The sequence below is a fragment of the Setaria italica genome, chromosome V (genome assembly GCF_000263155.2).
Source record: "Setaria italica strain Yugu1 chromosome V, Setaria_italica_v2.0, whole genome shotgun sequence".
Taxonomy (NCBI): Eukaryota; Viridiplantae; Streptophyta; class Magnoliopsida; order Poales; family Poaceae; genus Setaria; species Setaria italica.
The window spans coordinates 36,022,634-36,045,963 of NC_028454.1; the positions used below are offsets into that span (position 1 = coordinate 36,022,634).

A 23,330-nucleotide genomic window follows, 5' to 3' on the forward strand; every position below is an offset into this window, starting at 1 on the left:
TGGCTAGCTAAAGCAAATGCTTTTCTTACCCCTGCAACTTACCAGGTTGACACCTCCCATGACAGCATTTCCTTACTACCCTACTTAAAAACAAAAGTATATAGCGCCTCCTATGTTTCCTTCTTGTTTATATCTCTAATCCCAAGTACAGATTTGGCTGTGCCGCATAAAAGCAGGAGGTGATCTGGAAAGCAAATTACCAGTAGGTTAAGGTAGTAAGATAGCGAGGACATCCTATTTCTCCTGAGTTCTAAATTTTTGTTCAAATATTCAACACTACATCAGTGCATTTAGATTCTTTCTGTTCTGGGCAAATTTCTGTTCGATTGTGTAGAACATGGGATCCTAGTTGAGTGCAGTGCCAATTCTGGTTTGTTTGGAGTTGACATTTCGAATTGTTAGACCCTACCGAGGAGAGATGTGGGAACAGCACTATTTTGTAGAGGTCTTCTGAATGCCAAAATGAAATTAGGTACAACACTTGGTCAGGTGGTTTGTAGGGGTCATTTGTCAGGCGCAGTGCGGGTATGTTCAACATGGATTGCTGACGGCTGGCAAGATGTGTTGGAAACAAGATGGTCCATGAACAATCATTGCAAATGTTCAACTGGCATATTGCTTAAATTTCCGATTTACGTAGGCCCTGCCATTTAGTGTCTCAATTCAAAGCACGTCTTTAAAATTATTCTTTGCTAGAGACATTCATGGTTACTTGACACTAATGTAGCTATAATTGTGCCAGATACTGACCAATGCTTATGTTTTTCAGGTCAACCAATGCTTATGGAGTTATGGTTTGTGATGCTTCTAGGATATCGTTTGCAGGCCAGCAGTTTTGTGGATTCTGTTAGGTTAGCTGCAGGAATAGGACTCACATTTCCGAACATAGCAGCTTACATAACTTTGGGTGCCTGAGAATCATTCATATTTAACTGCATGAGATCATTACTGAGCATTAGATAGGGCAGAATAAATCATCACACGCGAGGTCATCAGTAGCAGCTGCTTTTGCTAATCTATTAACTTCTATCCTTTTTAGAAATCTTACTTTAGCAAACTTAGCTTTTTACAGTTTAATATTAACTATGTACTTAATTCCTCTTGCGATGAATTAAGTACCATCTCATGATGATCTATCTGCTTCGTCGTGAGGGCTATTACACCTCATGTACAGTTCTGTGATTAAACTATGCCACTAGGGTCTGATGTCCTATGCACGTTCTCCTTTGCCACACGTCCACTGAGTCGCTAAGTGACCCCCAATGACTCACCTTTCTATATTATTTTTCTAATGAGCGTACTTGATCTAAATCAAAATATGAGACTACTTACATGGAGCCATATATAGGGCACATATTAGCTATGGCATGCATTCAAAAGCTGTCCATAGAACTCTAGAAGACAGCCACCTTCAGTGCCGCCTCCTCTCTACTAGTATTATTTTTCCAAGTCTCTTCTAACTCAAACAGCAAAGAATCCTATTAGGTTGCTCCAGGCACCAACGTCAAAACAACCAGGATTCTTATAAATTGTTCACATCGGTCTTCAGTCTCCCTGAGATACACACAACATATGGCTTCTTCTCTCCCGTCCAAGCCTTCATACACAGCAAAGTTGGCTAGTTATCCTTATCACCATGAAGTTTGAAGCCAACACAGCCATTGTCTTGCTAGCTAGATCAAGAAAACTCCATTGAAGCCTACCTTCTACCTACGTCTGCATGGACCCCTGGAGTGAAAGTGAGGGCAAGAGAGCCCATGATCCTATCTTCCAATGTTTCAACCAAAACCAAAATCACCTCCAATCTGTTGAGAACTGCTGGAAGGAAAGGAGCGTGGATGGTGTTGTTGCTCGCTCGGAGCGCACATGCTTCTGGGTTTCAGGGCCAATTATCGTGGGTGCCGGACCATCAGGGCTCGCTGTTGCTGCATGTCTCAAGGAGAAGGGGATTGGTAGCCTTATTCTTGAGCGCTCCAACTGTATAGCTTCCCTCTGGCAGCTGAAGACGTATGATCGTCTCAGCCTTCATCTTCCCAGGAAATTCTGTGAGCTTCCTCTCATGCCTTTCCCTGCAGACTACCCTATCTATCCCTCGAAGCAGCAGTTTGTAGCGTACCTGGAGAGCTATGCCGCACGTTTCGGCATAAATCCTATGTACAATTGCACGGTGGTGCATGCAGAGTATGATGAACAGCTTCTGCTATGGCGTGTGAGTTCTCAAACTTCTGGCGCAATGGGAGAGGAGGTCCAGTATGTATCCCGGTGGCTTATTATTGCAACTGGTGAGAACGCTGAAGCTGTGCAGCCAGATATTGATGGCCTACAAGAGTTCCCGGGAACAGTTTTGCACACCAGTGCATATAAAAGTGGCAGTGCATTCACAGGAAAGCGCGTTCTTGTCCTTGGATGTGGAAACTCAGGAATGGAGGTGTGCTTAGACCTCTGCAATCACAATGCAGAGCCCCATATTGTAGTAAGAGATGCTGTAAGTGACTTCACTCAACTTCTCAATTGGTTTTCTTTGCCCATATTATTAAGCATTCTTAATTACTTATATACTGTAAAGTAAGTTTTGTGACTTATATCTGTCTCCTACTCTTAAGTCTACCAAGTGATAGAACTGTAACGATAGGAGGTGCCCGCGCTTACTATTTTTGTTAAGTGCTGGTTTTAGCTGTGGCAGATATCAGTGACTCGAATTCGCTTTTCTCTAGCTCATGAACTTAAGGAAGGCCTAGTGTCCTAAAAAATCAGTAGCTTGTGCCAAAGCAAGATCTTTCATGACCAATTTTTTTCTTTCATTTGCAGAACTATTAGGATTGAGTAACGTTAGTCCTGGGTAGTTGTCACTTAGGAAAGGGAGAGATTCCTGAGATGGAAGGCTTCTGTGGCTACTGTTCATCCTTGAGTTAGTTCTTTCTCGGGATTCATTTCCATGCATGTGTACTTGCATTGCAGCTCTAACCATTTGTGTGCATCCTTCACGTCCATGTTCTTTTGGTTCTTTGATTAGTCTCTGCTAATAGTTTTCTTGCCCCAAGGGTAGTGCAAAGAGCTTTCTCGTCTATACTTAATGAAAAAACTATGATTTGCAAGCATTAGCCATGGACCCCCTTCACCACCACGAGAGCATAGCATAAGTCTGTCACTTTAAAAGAAACATTAACAAAATGGCTTGAGAACCTACCTTTCACAACTAGGCGCATTCCTTTCTCACAGCTCTTTCAGCTTTGAAAGAGTTTAGTGTAATTAAAATAGTCGCAAGCTGGGCTTACATACTATACTATGTTGGAGATAAGGGAATAAGTTTGGTCCAGGGTCCGTTTTTCAAAAAAAAAAAAGTTTGGTCCTGTGACATGCTGCTGCTTGTAGCATGCAGAAAGTAGCGTTTGGTGGGGAAAAACGATCTATTCTGATTAATTGTATGATCCAATCATTAGTCCAGATGTTGCATTGCCTTTTGTGAGCCCTTGCTAAGATTGTGTTCATCATTGGCAGGTACACATCTTGCCCCGGGAGATGCTGGGTCACTCCACCTTTGGTCTGTCAATGTGGTTGCTCAAGTGGCTCCCGGTCCACGTTGTGGACCGTATTCTACTGTGCATAGCACGAGCCATCCTTGGGGATACTGCTCGGCTCGGGCTAAAGCGGCCAACCTTTGGTCCTCTTGAGCTCAAGTCACTCTCAGGGAAGACTCCAGTTCTTGACGTCGGCACCTTTGCAAAGATTAAATCTGGTGATATCAAGGTCTGTTTCACGCCACCAAAGTACAAAACATGTGAGATTGATTGTTCGGTGGAATCCATCGATCAATCTCTGTCTTGATTTAGTCTGACATGTATTTCCCCCCCATTGATTGAACTGTGCAGGTACGACCTGCCGTAAGAAAGATATCGGGAAGAGATGTAGAATTTGTGGACGGTCAGTTGGAGGGTTTTGATGCCATTGTTCTCGCAACTGGCTACAAGAGCAACGTTCCCTTCTGGCTCAAGGTACTTATTAACTGTTTTACAGAGACATTTCCGCAGTTTATTGTGGAGAACATCAAAGTATGAGCCATATCTGACCATGTAATGAAAATGCTGTGATTACGCAGACAGACGCGGAGTTGGATAATAAAATATAGTTACAATGCCTTTATAAGATTGACTGTAGCTATCATTTGTCAATTTATGTAGTAGGAAATAAGTTGGTAAGTTACTGTGCTTATTGCATCCCGATATCTAAATGGTGTTTTGCTTTCAAACTGGGCAGGACCGAGAGTTATTTTCTGAAAAAGATGGCTTGCCAAGAAAAGCATTTCCAAACGGGTGGAAGGGTGAGAATGGCCTATACTCGGTTGGATTCACCCGGCGTGGACTGATGGGGACATCGCTCGATGCCAGGAGGATCGCTCACGACATCGAGCAGCAATGGAAGGCCAAAGGGACGCGTCCGGATGTGTTCCTGTAGCTCTCGTCGCTGTTGCCATGATGACGGGGAGCCGTGTGAATACTTAGTGGTAGGTTTGGTGAGAGTGATACGATATTTGCCGACTTCGGGGGTGCGCTTTGAGTTGCCAAAGGGTGTGTGTAATCTGCTGCTCTGTTGCTTGCTTTTAGTGCTTTGTATAGGGTATTGTACTGTCAATTTTTTGTGTTGTTTGGTGCCGATGACTAACCATCCTATAGGCATCCTCGAGGGGGGTAAAAACTGAATCGCCCGTGTGCTTCAACTATCGGGCTCAGTTGACTTGGCCTCGGCTGGTAATGAATGAAATCTTTGCTTGGTTTTTGTGTATGGTTTCGTGGAACGAACTTGCCAATCCAAATTAAATGATGCTCTGATTTGTTGCGGTGGTCACCTACACCTACTATGTTGTTAGTATACTATACCTCTATCGCTTTGCTCAATCAAGTTACTTTCGGCAAGGAGCTTTTGGATGCTTTGGAGTTTGGGGGTCCCTCACTCCAGTACCATGCCCTAGAGGCTACAGCTTAGGCCTGATTGCCTCAATAAAGGACAGGATCGGCTACCTACTGGGCCGGGAATCCGTTTTGCTTTTGGGTGGCCGTGCACAAAAGTTTTTGGTTGCATGGCAGCGAGCGGCATGCAAAATCTCTCGCCGGCGGCGAAATGACAGTTGGACGGGCTCCGCCGCTCCGGCCTCGGCACGGAACACGCGGACCTACAAAGAGTCACTCGGCAGAGAGGAGGACGAGGTTATTCCTGGCGGTGGAAAGGCATCGGAGAATATTCCGAGGATTTCCCTTTCACTGTGGCCTGGCCTGCGGGAAAAAGACAGCATTGCGACACTAATATCTGCCCTTGGCTTGCTCACGCAACCTTTTCCTCTTTCGGCCCTGTTCATCCTGGTACACACGGCTTGATTCTTCGAGCAATTCGACTGCATGTTTATTTACAATTTGGCTGTGAATGTATGCAGCCATGAAGATTAACTGGTGGCTGCTTTACGCCAGTGGATGAGTTGGTAACCACGCGTCAAGCGACTCAAGGATATAGCTAGCTAGCATTCAGTCAAGGCCAATGATTGCTTAATAAACTATGGTAGAGATGAGATCTAGACTGAAATGGGGATAACCAGCAATGGATGGAGGCTGTACGTGAAGGCTGACGAAGCGGGGATTTTTAACGTCAAGGCACAGGGGCAGGCACATGCCTCGTCTGACGACCGATGCATGGACGAGTGACATCCGCTCAAATGCAAGCACCAAGAGCAAGCAGCTGGATTTGACCCCCTGTAGTGTAGTGTCATGTGGCACGATGAGCTAGCTGGTCGATAGCAACGTCTGTGATCGGTCTCTGGACACCACACCACGGTCACGTTAGAGAGATGGCACCCCGGTCAGTCGGTCACTCGATATGATGATCTCCTCCCGATGGAATGTCTCACACTTGGAGCCGCCGTGTGCATGCACATCGTCGCGAGAGGGAAGATCTCGGTTATGGGACGGTGCACTCGCGGCGGCATGTACGTCCATGCCTGGCGTCCAAGGGGAAGCCGACGGGAAAGGGAGTGCATCCATTGTAGCGTCCGGAGTTATGGACGGTTGCAATCAGCCTAGAGGTAGCCAGTTGCAGTGGCTTAATTGGGGGAATAATCATCCCTGACGTTACAGGCGCCATCATGAGGCCAGGCCCGTCATGGCATAAGGCTAGCTAGCGCGTGTACGTCGCGCGACGTCCGTTTCGCCTGACGCGCTGACCGGACATAGCATACAGCGCTCGCCACGCCAGTGGGCGCGCGGCCGCGCACGCATGTTCGCGCAATCATGTCCTGCGCCGCCCGGGCTGCCGGCGCCGGCGGGCGATGATTGCTCGGACGGCGACGTGCTCCTGCAAGAGGCTGTTCTCCCACTGTGCGGTACGGTGATGGCACGTCGATCCGGCTCGCGCGAGCCGCGTCGTGCGTCGACACGCGCGCAGTTCATTCCCGGGCCAGCAGGGCACGGCAGCCGTTGCAGTCGTCAGTCAGTAGTGCAGATCCGTTTCTCGGACGGGATGGGACGGGACGGGACGGGACGCCGCAGCCGGCCGGTTGAGGTGAGCCCACGGCGACGGATCGAGTAGGACTAAACAAGGCAAGAAAAGGGCTCGCGGCGAGGCCCCCTAAGCTAGCAGCTAGGGTCCGACGCGACCGAAAAGGAGTGGACGACGGCAGCCGATGGATCGGAGCACCACCCGGCGGCGAGCTACGCGGGCAGCAGCTAGAGAGCACGCACATGCGCCCAGCATTTGCAAAGTGGCCCGGCCGCGCGAGCTAGCTAGCGTAGCCGATCGAGCGGAACCCCAAGGACCCGGCACATGCGCGCGTGCACGCATATGCAGGTAGCTGGGAATGGGATGGGTCGGTCCTATCGCCGGCCATACCCTTCGAGATCTCCGCCTCCGATGCGGTCCTCCTTTTTGGGCTTTTGGCATAGTATGAGTCACCAGGAGTACCACCGCCTGCGCTGTAGCCTGTAGGATGGCCGGCCGGCAGCTACCTAGCCTCGCCGCCCACTCGCGCGCAGCTCCCAGGTCCTTGGAACGCGACCCCGCCCGTGCCCTCGCCTCCTTTTTCTCCGAGCGTGCGTGCCATGCAGGACCGGGTTGCCTTGGCCTCTCTCGCTGGCTTTCCCTTGTCACGGTACGTGCGGTAGAAATGCACGTCCCTCCCCTGCCTACCTTGTAGGCAATAATGGTGAACGAGGGCTCGGTCGGTCGGCGGTAAAAAGCTGCTGCCCAGATGCGCGCTATCATCTTGTAGCACTGACCATCGGTATAGAAACCATCTTCCATCCGGCCATAAAGGTCTTGATCATTTTTACCTTAGATTAAAGGAGCTTTAGTTCCGAATTTGAATTTTATAATCTGTCGGAACCCTTTTAATCTCGGTTGGTGGTTCCAACTGGGATTAAAAGACTAAAGTGGAGCTTTTAGTACCGGTTGGAGCCACCAACCGGAACTAATAGGACTAAATAGTCCCAACTAGTGGCTCCAACCGGAACTAAATATTTTCACGCGTCCCTCCCCTTTCTCTCCACTTTATCTTCTCTCCTCCTCTCCCTTTTCCCCTTATCTCTTCTCCTATCTCCAGGCGCGCGTAGCAAACTTTCTCTTCTTCCTTATATTATCTCCTCCTCCTCTTCCTTTCTTCCAGACGAGCGGTGGGGGGCACGAGCGGCCGCCCTGCTAGGGGCAGCGGGAGTGGCGCGCGGCCAGGCCTCCGGCAGGGGCGCAGCTACACGGTGCGGGAGGGCAAGCTGGCGCGGCGTGGAGTTGCCAGGCGAACCACGGCGCGACATGGGCGGGTGAGATGGTGAGCTGTGAATAGTTTGTGAATAATTTGTTTGTGAATGATTTGTTTGTGATTTTTCTAATGAATCCACTGCGTGTTGCGAATGAAATCGAACTCATGTGTTGTGAATCAGATTCTTGTGCGAATTGATTGGTTGTGTGTTCTTACTTGTGTGATGGTCATATGAGATGAACTTGTTTCTTGCTTCATTTTGTGAAGCGTCAATCGTTTCTTTTTCTCTGCGGTGGAGTTGGAGCTCGAGAAGGTGGTATGGTGGTCGAGGTGGAGCTGCAAGGGGTAGCAGCGGGAGCAGACAGGACGGCGGGGGCTGGCCTATTTTTTTTAATTTTTTTGAATCTTTTTAGTCCTGGTTGGTTGGTTACCGACCAGGACTAAATGAGATCTTTAATCTCGAATAAAATATTCAGAATTAAAGAAGAGAATTTTAATCTTGAAAGATTAATCTCAGTTGAATTTTCAAGACCTATACGTCTCTTATACCGAGGCGTTCACATTTTTCCACCAGTATCTCCCGAATGACAATGCCCCCGGATCCTGATATGACGAATGGCCATTTGCTGCCGTTTTGTCAGGGTATACGCACCGGAGATTCTCTCGTAGCCGGCCGGCCGTCGTGTCAGTACTCAGTAGGACGCAGTGAGTGCGCACTACAGGTTTGGGCTGACATTGCCTGAGCCTAATGTGGCTAAAAGCGAGCATTGCCATAGGTGGTAGCCCGATCACGGCCATGAAGGGTCAATGCGAACTAAGCAAGTCTTGTCTGTGTTAATCGAGGTACGCCCTAGCTTTGGGGGCTTCGAGGCCCAATCACCTCGCTGGAGATGGATGATGCTTGGTCTAAATGGAGTAGCCAACCCAGTAGTGCGTACGTGCTCGATGGAGCGGTAACCATCGCATGCATCGTCAGTGCTCCATGTCCTCACAGTGCATGCTCCGATCCATGGTGGTGTTGGGTGGTGCCCCTCCACAGCTCGTCTTTTCGGTAGCGTCGTCTCCTCCTCCGATCCTCCTTCCTGGGGCACGTCCATCGGTCGTGCCACTGCTGGCAGCTGGGTATCTTGCTAATGCGGTGTAGAATCTATGTCGGCCGGGCCGGACCGGGATTGCATGCTAGCATCCACTACCGTGGCCACTAGCGCCAGTCCATATACCGTGCAGGTGATGCATCCACAGGTGGTAGGCTGGGAGCAAGTGGTTGACGGTTCCGACTGCCTTTATTCCCAACTCAGGCGGGCATGAATCTAAGATTCAATGGAAGCGGTTCGTGCTGTTTTATCTCTGCGACCGCAACCCTGGGGAGACGCAACGGCTTGCGTCACGCCCATGCACCATGTTAGCACTGTTGCCAGAGCACGAGGATAGCACGCGCCATTGAAAATTTAACCCATCCTTTACGTGCCATCCAAATTTAGACGTCCCTTCGAAGCCACCAGTTCTAATTTTTCATCTCTTACGTGCCATTCTGTTAGATCCCACCGTTAACATGTAACGAGAGCACTTCCCCACCCCAATTCCTTCTCAACCCCGCGCTGGCGCCGCCGTCGCTACCCGTCCTTGTTCCGAGCTGCACCGCGCTCGCGAGCCATGCCCCGCCTGTCCTCCAAGTCCAGTGCCGCGTGCACCGCGCCATCGCCTCGCTCGAGCCGGCCGCACAAATGGCCGTCCTCACTACCCAACCCTTCTTCGGCCGCTCGGCTGCCATCCCATGCTCCTGCGCGGTTGCCTCGTGTTGTGAAATCCAAAACTCAGTAGGTACAGTAATACTCCAGTAGTGTAGTTGTTGGCCACCACCGGAGACGATCGCCACACGCACGGCTGGTTAATAATTGGGACGGCTCTCTCTCTCTCAATCGCTCAACTCAGGTTACGATGGAGAGAGACGCCCGTGTGTGTGGCGATCATCTCCGGTGTCGCGAGATTGTATCTAGACAATAATTGTTGAATGGATCTCAGTGGAAGATGGGTAAGAAAAAAATCTCGTGGGAGATGATGGTTTCGGTATGCAAGTTGGCGAGAAACGAAGCCCGGAAAAGGCTCATATAATATCGCGCAAAACTGACAGGCCCAAATAGGTTCCAGCTGGACGGAAGGGCCTCGACCGAACAACTTGGCAGTTGCGGCCCGCGCGGCTGCCGTCCGTGAAATGGGCCGTGCCTTCGTGCTCCGCTACACCACCACCTTGTTGTTCTTTACTGGACGAAAATTTGAGCAAGCAACAACGTCAGCGTGCGCGCGTGCGCCGACAGAGAGGTTTTGCCTTTATTGCACGTTCGGCCTGCTCAATTGATTAGAGCGTGCCAGTGCCACGCGTCGTGACGATGGAGGAGGCAAGGCGGCGCGACCGCATAGGTCCAGCGCATTGCATTTGCACGCAGCACAACAAGGAGGGCCAGCGACATCGCCTGCCCCAAACCCCAAGGCCCAAGGTCCAGTCCATGTGTCATGTGATCCGATCCGAGGACGACGCACCACAGCAATCGCGCGCTTGTGACCTGACGATTGGCTGCCCGATTACGGCCGGAATACGTGTCCACCAAACACGGTGTTACAGTACAATAGTGCAACGGAGCAGTGGCACCTGGTGGCATGGGTGACAAGTTGAGCCTCCTTTTCGTCCGTAGGCAGCATTTCACGTTGAAATGGCTCTCTACCGTGAAAAATTCATGCAAATTCTTTTGAAATCAACAGCCTTCGTTTGCGAAATCTGGAGGAAAATAAAAGGTTAATATGTAACTTGGAGGACAGATATGAATAGTACATGCTCATCGTTTCATACAACGTTTTGTATAACGGTCATCACTCATGAGCAAGTACTATTCCTATAGAGACAAACTCTATATTAATCCACTCTATATGTGCATGATTTATTTCCATTTATCTCAATATTATTTCCGCTAATGTGCTCGAAATTGGCACCTCGAGTTAATTCCTTGTTCAATAAGTACCTTCTTAATCATATTTTCTTTTCACAACAAAATGACTTATTAGCATATTAATAGATCATTTCGAAATGCACAATTCCTTCGTGAGTTTCTCATATAATAATTTATTCGTAACTCCTACATGACATATCCCGTTTATTAAGTATACTAGCTTATTTTTAAAATGTAATAATAAGATTAGGAGAATAGATACCCACTAGTAAGAGTAAGAAAATAAACGATGAAATTCACATAATTCCAACAACAGCTACGTCTTAGATTTGTTTTCTTTTTTTATTACGTGTCAAGGAAGAAAACTTATTTCCACACGAAATTTTTTATTCTTTTTTCCCCTGAGGACAATCGTTTAACCTGATGAAACAATTATATATCATGGGCCATGAGCTGTTTGTAAAGAAGGATGACCCTTTGTTTTTCTTAAAAAAATAGGGAATAATGAACCCTTTTGAAGTTTGGAATACTACATGAGCACATTTGTCTCCGAACACCACGCAGTGGCGCAAGGTGCATGCGAAATATAATTGGCAGCGAGAAATGGTACGTGGGGCCCGGCTCTGCCCTTCCACAACGTTTTGCCACCTCTCAGCGCATATTGGGCCCAGATTTGCCATGAAAGTCCAGGGCTCCATGTGTTCCACGACGTGGCCCGAAAGGGAAGCTCGCACGGTACTCTCTTGTCCTTTTGCACAAAAGCAGATCATGCTCTGTTGCTATGTAGTCCTTTCATGAACAGTGTTAGTGCTGAGCAGCAGATTTGTCTTCATGCTGCAGTACATGATGCTCTGGTCAGATCCGACTCAAATTATCCGCAAGATCTGACCGAATTGGTAAATAGTTTGTATTTTCCAAATTTGGATTATTTTGACTTTTCTAATTTGAAAGGGAGGAAGTATAAAGGAACTCAAGATAAATAAATCTAGTACTCCCTTCATTCCAAATTACAAGTCATTTCAAGAATCTTAGAGAGTCAAAACATCTCAAGTTTGATTAAAATTATAGAAAAAAATATAAAGATTTATGACATCAAATAGATATACTATAAAAATATAATTGATGAAGAATCTAATGATACTTAGTTGACATCATAAATATTATTATATTATCATATAAATTTGATCAAACTTAAGATACTTTTTAACTCTAGATTTTTGGAATAACTTGACGGAGGGAGTAACCCTCAGAAGAACCGGAGGAGGTGCTTGGTGCACACCTAGTGCGGTATGATCAACTAACTAACTAAAGTTATAATTCCTGCCCCGTTTTCGAGAAAGGAAAATTCATAAGAAATTACGTGCCACCGCTGGCGCACCGCCATGCTCGTGTGTACGTGGGCAGCGAAAAATCATTCCCACAACCGGTTGGTGTACCTCTCTTTATCTCCACCCGTCCGTCCAGCTTTAACATTCGTGCAGAACCTGCCTCACTTCGTTGACCGGCCGTCCGCCTGCGTGCCTCGCGCGGCTTGCCTCCAGGCATTTTCCCGTGCGCTGCCCTACCTTCGGATTTGGCCGCCCGCCGACGCCGCCGCCTAGTTCTGGCGAGTTCGCCGCGACTTATTTTGGTTCACCCTCCGCCGCAACCTCCTCCGGCCTGCCCGCCATCTTCCTCCGCCGCCACCTCTTCCGGCCGCCGCCAAAAACTAATTTCTATTTAGATAATAGACATAATAGAGTAAAAGAGAGGATCTTTAACCTTGTACATCTGACAGATTCCAAGGCTGTCGATTGAAGATTGCATTCTGGCACTCCGAAAACACATTATTAATGCAATAGAATTTGGGCAGGGAGTGAAATCAACCAGATGGCGAACAATTAACATACTACAGCACTCTGGGTGATAATATAAGATAGTGAAAGGAGCAAAACGAACCCATGAGTGACAACTAATATACTGATTACTGAAAGGAGCAAAACAAACCCATGAGCAACAACTAATATACTGAACCAAGCAATGGGCAAAATAAACAAAGTAAAACCTATATGGTTGAGACAGTATAAACATGACAACTGATATTGTGTAACCAATGAACAAGCTGTTTAATTGTATGCAAAAAGAAAAACAACACAATGCAGTAACTAATTTTTCTTGGTTTTAAGTCAGATGCATTTTCTTCTTTAAGGTCAGATTAGCAGACTCTGGTATTTTCAATCTAGAAAAGCTATGGTGTAGGAAAAAGATAATCGCACTAGATCTCAGCCTCCGTAGATATAATCTCTTCCATAATTAAAAACTTCCTTCCTTATGTTGTCATCAAACTGTAATACGAACTACCAAATTTATTTATAGGATCCAACATTTAGTAATACAGAAACGAGATCTGCAAAGAGAGAGAGAGAGAGAGAGAGAGAAAACATTAATTGCCTACATAAATATGAGACTGAATCTATGAACAAAAAGATATCAATTCCAAGCTATTAAACACTACAACAGTATCATTGTCGCTAGAAATTACTGCATAACATGTAAATGAATGACTTACCCTGATGAATGTCGTTTCGCAGTTCTGATGATGGGCCACATATATCCGGTTCAAGAACGCCATTAAATCCTACGTCCTTGTATGAATCCAGACCAGAAACGGTAGCGCCTTGTTTGTCTTGAGTGGAATCATAGTCATTCTTGCTGCCTTGAACACCATCCATGAAGGACCCAGTGTTGGGGAGAGATAGCAATGCCTGGCGACTGTGAGGTTGAGGACGTCTGTGAACGAACCAAGCTGATAAGGGAAAGGCTATTGCATTGTACAGATCTGACGAATTAGCAAGTAGATCTGCGGAAGACTGAATGACCAAGTAGATTTGGAGGTCTTGCAGAAATGGATCAAGTTGGGTGGGGGATCTCAATGTTGACTACGATGCAGATGGCAATGTCGTCGGAGATTTAGATGACGGCTGGTATGAGTTGGAGTCTTTGCAGAAAGCGAGCAATGCGTCTGAGACAAATTCTAAAAGGACGTGCTAACCTTTAGTCTGCAGAAATCAATCGTACGGCGAAAGAGGTGGAGTCAGTGCAGGTGCGCCGCGAGCTGTGCGTCGGGGAGGATGTGGCAGCCGCGACCAGCGCGTCGGGGGAAGAGGTGGAGTCGGTGGAGGAGCTGCCGGATACAAGTGCCTACGGAGGAGGAGCCGTATACAAGAGGTTGGAGCTGACCTTGGAATCGATGTGGCGGAGGAGCCGCAGATGGGGAGGTGGCGGTGGAGGAGGCGGAGGAGCCGCAGCTGGGGAGGTGGAGGCGGCGGCGGAGGAAGACGATGCCGGTAGGGTTGGGAGCCGCTGGGGTGGAGGGCGCTGTTGACGCCCGTGCCTGAGGATTGCCTAATTTTACAGCGGGCAGCACCTTTCGTGCCTGGCGGCGTCGGGAGGCAGAGACGAGCGCGGGAGACAAGTTGACTGCCGCGAATCGTGAAGCAATGACAATTGCTGCCATCCGGTTGCGGAAAAACCAGGTTGTGGGCAGCGGGCCGATCAGCGGCTGAGCGGTCGCCGTAGAGCGCCCGATCCGGCATGATGAGTCCCCTCGCGAAGTGCGGGCCGGGATCGGAGACGCAGCCCTCCACGTCGCCAAAGCCACAGCCCACAGAGCCCCGTCGGAGGCAGGCCAGTGCGCGTCGAATCCGTCCAATCCCGCCGCTCCCGCACCCAAAACCAAAAGCGAGCCCCCGGCGAGGCGATTGGCTGCGCGATGGCGACGTCGCGCGCCCCGCGGCGCGGTCGCTCTGGGCTGCCTCCGCACGCTCCGATCGGGACGACGCCGAGGCCGACGGGCTCGCGCAACGTGGCCGCGCGGGGAGAGAGGTCGCGACCTGTCAGCAACGCCACCAGCGCCCGCCCGCACCCGCGCGGTCGGTTGCTTTCCATTGGGCCACCGTTCCCGTGTGCCTGCTGCGCTGCAAGCCCCCGCATCCCCCTCGGGTTGCTGTCCCGCCGAGCACACACGGGCTCCGCCGATTAGCTGGCTCCCGGCGGGGGGCTTTTGACGCGCACGGCGACTTCACACCGAGCCGCTTCTGCGCAGTCCACGTCTCGACTGATACATCCCTTTCGGTGACACGATCTCAATCGCAACGTGGTGGCCTCGCGACCGCAGGAGGGGAGGGTTTTGCTAGAGTGGTAAGTACCCCGCTAACCATTCTCGGCCGTGGGGATCGGGGTGGATTATGTTAGGAAAAAGCAACCGAAGCGAATGTCTGGACCACTGAGACGTGATGCTTTTCGTATCCATTCCCAGCTTCGCACTGGTGCGCCGGAGCTTGGATCCATTTACTAATTTTTTAGTTGAGTCGGATATTTGAGATGTTTGATACCAATTAGAAGGACTAAACGTGAACTAATTATATGCAACTAATTGCATAAACGAGGGCTAATTCGCGAGATGAATATATTAAGTCTAATTAATCCATAATTAGCATATGTTTATTGTAGCATCACATGAGCTAATTATGAACTAATTAGATTTAATAAATTCGTTCCGCAAATTAACCCTCATTTGTGCAGCAATCATGAACTAGTTAGATTTAATAGATTCCGAATTAATCCATAATGTTTTACCTTTAACTTTCAGCCGCGAACGTGACGCACGGGACCTGCTACCACCGCCTTCTCCGTGCACCTCAGTAGAGAGAGAGTTCAGCCCTTGTTTACTTCACCCCCAACTTCTAACTTTAGCACTATGTAAAAAGAAGATTCCCCATCACATCAAACTTGCGGTACATGCATGGAGTACTAAATGTAGATGAAATTAAAAACTAATTGCACAATTTTGTTGTACTTTGCGAGATGAATCTTTTAAGCCTAATTAGTCAATGTTTGGACAATAATTCACAAATACAAACGAAACGCTACAGTGTGCTACAGTACCAGCACAGTAATTTAGCACCTTCCAATTTGACCAACTAAACAAGGCCTCAGTTTCCAGAGGCTCTGCGTAAAATGGTCAGCCGTGCGGCCCGTGCTATGCTCAGAATTAAAGCGAGCCACGAACGCTCCAGGCAACGAACTTTGCCAGCACGGACTAGTACAAGCTCTGTATTGCTTGCTCGGTTGCTCCCAACTCCGAAGCAAAAGCCTGTGATCCGAACACCAAGCTTTCCTCTCCGGCGACTTCCCCGTCCGTCGATCTGCTGTCCCGTCCAAAAAAAAACGCCGGTACCACATCGCACGCACAATACCAAAATAAAAGTGCAACAGGCTAAAAAGAAAGCTACCGAAACGGAGATGCCATGACCCGGGAGACAGCGGCGACACTTTTATACCAGTGCCGCGCCCACGTGGCCCGTGCGCGACGAGCACCGAATCCTCCGAAAATCCTGCACAGCACCAGCGCCACATCACCGCGCAAATCACATGGCTCCATTTGTTGCCGCCGAGCGCCCCAGCCCGGAACCGGGCCACCTGCACCCAAGATATATAGGGATAGGCGGCAGCGGCTTCCTTTACCGCCCTCGGACACAAATATCTGCGTGGACATGTAGGATTCGCAACGCCCCCGCACCGACGAAGGAGACGAATAAACACGCAAAGGCCACACCGATCGGCGACAGGGAGAGAAAAAGTGAGCGGCTTTCTTATCCGGGTCTTCGCCGGCCGTGCGCGCTCTGCAGAGTACGGGAACGGGGACTGGGGGCTCTGATCTGTTGTTCTAGTTGTAGTTAGCTAGAGACATGGGCAGCGAGTGCAAGGAGCACCTTCAGCTCCACGCCGGCTTCGGCGCCGGCGGGGGAGGGTTGTCGCCGCCGCAGCAGCAGCTGCAGGCCGGCGCCATCGCGCCGTTCGTGGCCAAGACGTTCCACATGGTGAGCGACTCGGCCACGGACGCCGTCGTGCGCTGGGGCGGCGCCAGCAACACCTTCCTCGTGCTCGACCCCGCCGCCTTCTCCGACTACCTGCTGCCCTCCTACTTCAAGCACCGCAACTTCGCCAGCTTCGTCCGCCAGCTCAACACCTACGTGAGTTCGCGCGCCACCTCCCCTGCTCTGCTCTGCTCGCTCAGCTTGCACTCTTCGTGTGGTGGTGTCACGTGATAACAATTCTTGTGTGGTGGTTTTCAGGGGTTCAGGAAGGTGGACACGGACCGGTGGGAGTTCGCGCACGAGTCGTTCCTGCGCGGGCAGGCGCACCTGCTGCCGCTGATCGTGCGCAAGAAGAAGAAGGCGGGCGGCGGCGGCAGGGAGCTGTGCGAGGAGGGGGAGGAGGTGCGCGGCACCATCCGGGACGTGCGGCGGCTGCGGGAGGAGCAGCGGGGCATGGAGGAGGAGCTGCAGGCCATGGACCGCCGCCTGCGCGCCGCCGAGAGCCGACCGGGACAGATGATGGCGTTCCTGGCCAAGCTGGCCGACGACCCGGGAGTTGTGCTGCGCGCCATGCTCGCTAAGAAGGAGGAGTTGGCCGCTGGCAAGGGGCTGCCTCCCACGCCGCTGCCCGTGGAGGCGCCGGGCAAGCGGCGGCGGATCGGGGGGGCCGAGGCGGCCGGCGGCGCGGGCGAGGCCGCGGCGGCGGAGCTGGCGCAGGGCAGGGGCGCCGTGCCGTTCCCGTTCTCTGTCCTCGGCCAAGTGTTCTACTAGGGTAGATAGGGACAGGTGGACTGTATACTGTAGTACTGTAGCGTATGTATATATATGACTCGTACCCTTCATCGTAGCGTAACTTTGCCTCCGTTTTATCGGTTAATACTGTAGTTTTGTGAAAGGTGAACGGGTTGGTTATGCAGAGTTGATAAGAAAATTTAGTGTTTTGCTTATGAAGTTAACAGAGTTGAAAGGTTAACGTGCTTGGTAGTAGTTGGCTTCGGTGTTAGATGTGTGTATCGAGTGGCTAATGCACATTTGTTTAGGCGTCCAGACCAGAGAACAGAGATATGTACTGGTTGAGACGATCAGAAGCCATACGTGGAACAGAAGCAGGCAACCGTCAGAAGACCGTACAGAGAAATCAGATCACGAGCCACGACCTGTCAAGACCAAACTTGAGGCTCTTCCGTTGCTTTATTCTAAACGAACCGTGAAACTGACCAGACTAGAAACACTGCATCGCCTGTTGTCAACTTGAAGAAATGAGACTGGTTTTAGGGTTATGTGTGACTGGAGGGATGGATTGTTGGATCCGGTGTTTCCGTCTTGCAAGTCACCTGTGGGCTGTGGCTCGGGGGGATTCTGCTTCTCCCACCTCCAGCTCCCATGGCCTGTTCAGTCGTTCAGACGTGGCAGCATGTCATGTTGATATCGCACACCATGACCTTTTCGGCTTTTCGGAAGATATTTTTAGTGCTTGTGGGAGATATTCCAGATTTGGTTTCTTCTCCACGCCTCCTTCCAAAAAGATAATTTTACAACTAGGACTGCATTTTCCATATTTTTGTTCTGAAAAAAGAGAATTCAGGTCACCTTCCGTGGTTAGTAGAGGTCCATATCTATCTATCGGAAGATGATTAAGCGCTTGAACTATAAAACCCAGCAAGATCCAGAGTTTCCGTTTCGTTCCATGATACGCCACACGCCTTTGACTTTTTTTTGTAACCATTAACTTCTGCTGACCGCCACACGCGTTTGACTTTTTTTTCTAGGCATGTGATTTGAGGTGGGATACTAACGGGCGGGAACTTGCAACTTAAAATTTGAAGTTTAATATACTAATATTTGAAGTTTAATATACTAATATGTAATTTTGACATATGATCGGCATGATAACTCCAACTAAAAACAGAAGTAAGAACAAAACTGTTATTACCCAAATTTGAGACCTAACAAATCAGTAATAATTAACTAAATACAGGTCTACTCGATCCTCAACTAAGAAACATCAACCACCCTAAAATGAATCATCTCCTCATGAAGAATTGGAGCACCTATTAATAATAAACATAGAATTATAGTAAGTTTTAAAAATGTTAGGATGTGGAAAAGGAAATATTAGAATTGTTGAATATCATAATGACTTTGACAAGATAATTGTTGAACAGTAAGAGGTTAAATTTCTAAAACTGTTGAACCTAATGGAGAAATTTTTTTTGAACAACACGAGGTTGAAGTCAGAACAGTTAAACCTATCACCATCAAATTGTTGGACCTTCATATCTAGTGGTAACTAAAAAATGTTGGAAACTAGAAATATTGGAAATATTCATCATAAAAGGTGAAAATGTAGTTAGAAATGTTGAAAACATTTACTAGTCCTATAATGGTAACAAAAATGTTAGAAAGATGCAATTTTTGTATCATAACATTGAAAGTATAAAACATAGAGATTTTGGAAGCAAAAGATAGTGAACAACATTTGAATTAAAGTAGCTTGTCGATGAACTTTTCATGAAATTTGTTGTACTTGTAAGAGAGGAGTTGGAACAAAAATTTCTAGCGCAATAGTAGCAAATCAACCTGTCGTAAATGAAAAATATGGAAAAAGGGTTTGAAGTCTATTCACATATATTTAAAATTTTTTGAACATTTGTTCCATCATATGTTTGCATGAATTGGAGCAAAGATGCTAGAGTCATATATGTGTAAATGAACCAACACTTTAGTAAAAACTTTGGATTACCAAGAAAAGTTAATAAAGTTATAGTCATGAACTTGAAAATCTGCTTTGGAACCACCAGATACGAACGCTCGAAATCTCGGATATTGAAGCGAATACATCTTGAGTATGCTACCATGAATAGACACTTGAAATTGTATATAACTATATTAACTAACTGCTGGTAGTTGTCTGCTTTGTAATATGAACTAATCACATCAAATCTCTTTCTATGAAATTAGTGACTATAACAAACCATTAGTGGTTAAGCTCGCACGGGATGAACACCTACAATTGTAAAAATAATTACTACTTGAGTATGAGGAAAGAATTTAGACAAATGTGCCTGCACAGAAAGAAAAATGGAATGCCTTACGTGATCAACACTGTCAAGCTTAACTCCTAAAAGATTTGGTGTGAAGATGGCTCTGAGATCATTGTGGAAAATACAATTGTTGCATAAACCAATGAAGTGACCAACAACAATGGGGGCAAACTCATAACATGATAACAATAAGCTAAGGAAAATGTATCATCATGCGTCTGCAAGTATAGTAGTGCCAACCTTGGTTCAATCAAGCCTTCCTACATGGGGAAAGAAATTGAAAAGGCGGAGCGAAGTACATGTGAGGCAAATCCTGCACTCATCGATCTACCTACCTGCACTTTCTAACTGGGTGATTGCTGAACTTTTGTTTGACAAAGCTTCCTGAGCCTTTTCCTAATTAATAAGTATAATTGTTTATGTACAATGTTGCTAACCGTACCCTAAATCTTGTCTTTCTTTAATCAGATCATCTTGTAGAACAGATCAACCTCTCAACTTTATATTAGTAAACTGGCTGCTTATTATTTCTTTTCTGCATATTGTGGCAGAACCGTCCAAATTAAATCGACTTAAGTACACTAACCATCCTCTTAATGGTTAATCTGGTCAATACGCACTTAAAACGGTGTAATCTGACACTCTGTCGGGTCAAGCCAGATTCCACCACTGAATATCTCGATCGAAATAATATGCAACAAGTCACACGAATTAATTTACAAACTGAGTTCGAAATACTTCGATAGATTACAAACCATAGTTCTTAAATAAAATACAGTGGAATACCAATACGATAAAGTTCTAACAAAGATACATGATAACATTAGTAGCCCAACAAATGTCATCCAAACACGAGACTGCCTCAAGGCGAGGCTGGGAGCCACTCAACCGACCACCCTTCAGGCAAAGGATGGCCGTCCCAAGGTAAACCAGCGACCATTTCAACCATTTCTTCTTCACTAAGAACTGAAAGTAATCAACAAGCAAGGATAAGTATACTAATACTCTGCAAGACTTTACCCAACTATGGTATATACTGCCGACTCCTAGTATGCAAGGCTTTTGGCTGAGGGTTTGTTTTGCCAAAAAGCAACTAAGAGTGGATCCTTACTTTCAAGTTTTAGCATCCAATTTAAAGTTGAAAGTTGTCAAAAACTTTTCAGTGTAGAAAAACAATTGATTAGACAATAACTTTATCATCATTCACATTTCATTCCATTCCACTTCTTACTATAATGTGACTCAGCGATCGAGGTTCTCTTAACCGAGAGTGGCGGCGAATCGATTCGATTTATAACCTTGCAAGGTGGACCTAGATACATGATATATGCATGCCCCGTCGAGCCGCATATGGCAAACGGTTACCTTGAAGAACGGTAGCATTTGAGAACTCATGTGACCCTCGAGTACGAATCCCCACTGGTACCTCCCCGAGCCAGTCGTGAGTTACTGACTAGTGCATGAATAGGAAACAGGACCAACTCAATCTACTATCGCGCAATAAGGTACTAGGTTTTACCGGTTTCAACTACCTCTTACTTCTGGCATGTGGATATTACATTTCAAACTTGATCAAAATGGTCACAACGAACGGGCATGCAACTAAGGTTTCATTCAACTCCTAGGAACTTAATGCATAAAAGTAAAATACGTAAGTGTTGACGTCAGATTTGGTACTTATAAGAAAAAGAGGCGTGGAAATTTGGTAAGGATACGTCCCATCGGAAATAAGAAAGGCAATAAATAGAAAGGGCGTCGCGAAGGACGGTCAAAGCAGATAGTAAATGTTCGTACAAAATAGTCAGTGTTTTACAGATTACCCAGAAGGGTATCGATAGCCGCGATTGCCCGACGCCGGATCTGATCGGCAGAGTCCAGGACCCGTTGGTCTTCATCCGCCGATCCGGGGACTTCTGATGCGCTGCGATGGAGTTTTAGGGCCTCGTGGGCCAAGTGCTGCCTCTCCCGTTTCAAATCGGCAATGACAGAAGGGAGTTCTTGGAGCCTTTTCTCTTCGGCATTGATTGCCTTGGTCACTTGCTCCATCTCCTTGGCAAGCTCCGCCCTCCGACGTTTGAGGCGGTCTATCTCACCGATGATCCCCGGGCGGGAGTCCTCCAGAAAATGGATACGCCGGTGCGCCTCTTGAGCTTGACGCTTGAACGCGTCCTCCTGTTCACGAGTCTTGGCCAGCTTGGCGCGATCGGCCATGTGACGAAGGGCTCTGAAAACCGGGATTCTCATAGACTCGATGAATGCCGCCGGCGCCAAGGCTTCCTCCGCCTCTTCTGGTACTCGTCCGCTGACGTCACCAAAGAGCTGCCGAATCAGTGAAGCATCTTCTACTAATCGGCCGATGTCCCCTTGAAGGAGGGATCGGATACTAGCAAGTTTGGCTCGGACGTCGTCAGGGATGGAGCTCAAGGCGACTTGGCGGGAAGCGACTTCTTCATCATCGGAGAGGGCAACCGCAAAAGAGAAGAGGCTGTTGTCGGGGGTGTCTTGTTCCTGGAGATAATAAAGAGGAAGAAATAAACCGGCTGAAAGTGGAAGCAAATCGGCTAAATAAAGCCGGAATATAACTTACCACTTTGAAGCAAATTTCTTCATGTTGCATTTGGGAAGCCGTCATGCCTTGCTCAGGGGCTTGTGCGTGGGTTCGTCAGAAGAGGAAGACTCCACAACGATCGGCGCGGTGCTTGGACCAGCTCCCTGAGAAAAGACCGGTGGTTGAGGAGCGCTTGATGTGCCGATGACCTGTGTCAGAGAATTGAATAAGTACATTATGCAAATACCAGGGAAAATCGGTGAAATAGTGCTATACCTCAACGGATAGAAGTGGGGGCGCGTCGATGGCCGATTGGGCTGCTGCCGATTGTTGGGTATCCATGGGAGTGCTCTGTGCGGTCTAAGATAAGAAGGGTTAATATCAGAACAACAATTGGGAGGAATGAAGCTTGGGTTTACCTGAATGGCCTCTAACAACAATGATGCGGCGGCTGCCCCAGCTTGTGCGACAACTTGGGTATCGGCATCTTTGATGGCCTGAGAGGGTGGTGCGGGCGGAGTCTCTGACGATACAAGCATAGGAGGGTCCGCTGATTCTATACGGGCTCGGACTCGGCGACTGGTCTTCTTGGCGATCCTCTTCTGAACTTGTTTCGATCGGCCAGCAATCACGTCCACGGACGGAGCGTCATAGCCGATGAGAGGATAGGAGGTGTATGGATGATGACCCTCTATTAGCCGACCACTCCGGCTGTGTGTTGGAGGTGTACGGTTCTCGACCTGAAGAAATAATAAAACCATTAGTATTCAATCACGTTAAGAGGATTAAAAATCGGCTAAGGAAAATACCTCGGCGTTCGGGTCGATGTTGGCTGGATCCAGGAGGTTGCAGTATGCCGATGCCGAATTGCAGAAGAGAAATTACTTCCAATCGGCCCACCAGAGTTTGAGCGGCTGGACAGCAAAGGGAGCTACTATCCAGTTGTTCAGGTCAATGGTGTTGGAGTCTGGAATCCGATCTCGTACCCGACTGTAATCCAGACCGGATGTGAGCTCATCTCTGAACTTGACTCGGCCAGCAAAATACACTTGAATCGGCAGCTGACCCATGCCGAACTGACGTGCAGCAACGGAAGGATTGTAGAACTCATACGTGGGGGCATCTTTCCCCGAAAAGAAGTTGGCTGGCAAGATTCCTAGCTTGATTAACTCATCATTGAGCTCTTCATCAAATCGGCCAGTGATT

At 48.1% G+C, this 23,330-nt stretch overlaps 3 protein-coding genes across 7 annotated transcripts; 2 read left to right on the forward strand and 1 right to left on the reverse strand.

Moving 5' to 3' along the window:
• Positions 1 to 1,392: 1,392 nt before the first annotated feature.
• LOC101766944 (indole-3-pyruvate monooxygenase YUCCA2) lies at positions 1,393 to 4,779 on the forward strand. The gene is made up of 4 exons (XM_004969796.2): positions 1,393 to 2,485; positions 3,499 to 3,747; positions 3,870 to 3,992; positions 4,255 to 4,779. The coding sequence occupies exons 1-4, from the start codon at positions 1,721 to 1,723 to the stop codon at positions 4,450 to 4,452; spliced, it is 1,335 nt and encodes a 444-aa protein (XP_004969853.1). The 5' UTR covers positions 1,393 to 1,720; the 3' UTR covers positions 4,453 to 4,779.
• Positions 4,780 to 11,130: 6,351 nt separating this feature from the next.
• LOC101761656 lies at positions 11,131 to 14,686 on the reverse strand. Of its 5 annotated transcripts, XR_002677619.1 has the most exons (4): positions 13,894 to 14,684; positions 13,223 to 13,443; positions 12,111 to 12,389; positions 11,131 to 11,508 (listed from the first exon to the last, which is right to left on the reverse strand). XR_002677619.1 is itself a non-coding variant. In XM_022826375.1 (3 exons), the coding sequence occupies exons 1-3, from the start codon at positions 14,247 to 14,249 to the stop codon at positions 11,504 to 11,506; spliced, it is 582 nt and encodes a 193-aa protein (XP_022682110.1). In that variant the 5' UTR covers positions 14,250 to 14,686; the 3' UTR covers positions 11,131 to 11,503. The 5 variants fall into 5 exon arrangements, 3 of the variants coding, with proteins under 3 accessions (XP_022682110.1, XP_022682108.1, XP_022682109.1); XM_022826375.1 differs by lacking the exon at positions 12,111 to 12,389 and having other exon boundaries at positions 13,894 to 14,686; XM_022826373.1 differs by lacking the exon at positions 11,131 to 11,508 and having other exon boundaries at positions 11,872 to 12,389.
• Positions 14,687 to 16,170: 1,484 nt separating this feature from the next.
• LOC101767343 (heat stress transcription factor C-1b) lies at positions 16,171 to 17,505 on the forward strand. The gene is made up of 2 exons (XM_004969797.3): positions 16,171 to 16,688; positions 16,791 to 17,505. The coding sequence occupies exons 1-2, from the start codon at positions 16,404 to 16,406 to the stop codon at positions 17,301 to 17,303; spliced, it is 798 nt and encodes a 265-aa protein (XP_004969854.1). The 5' UTR covers positions 16,171 to 16,403; the 3' UTR covers positions 17,304 to 17,505.
• The last annotated feature ends 5,825 nt before the right edge of the window (positions 17,506 to 23,330 follow it).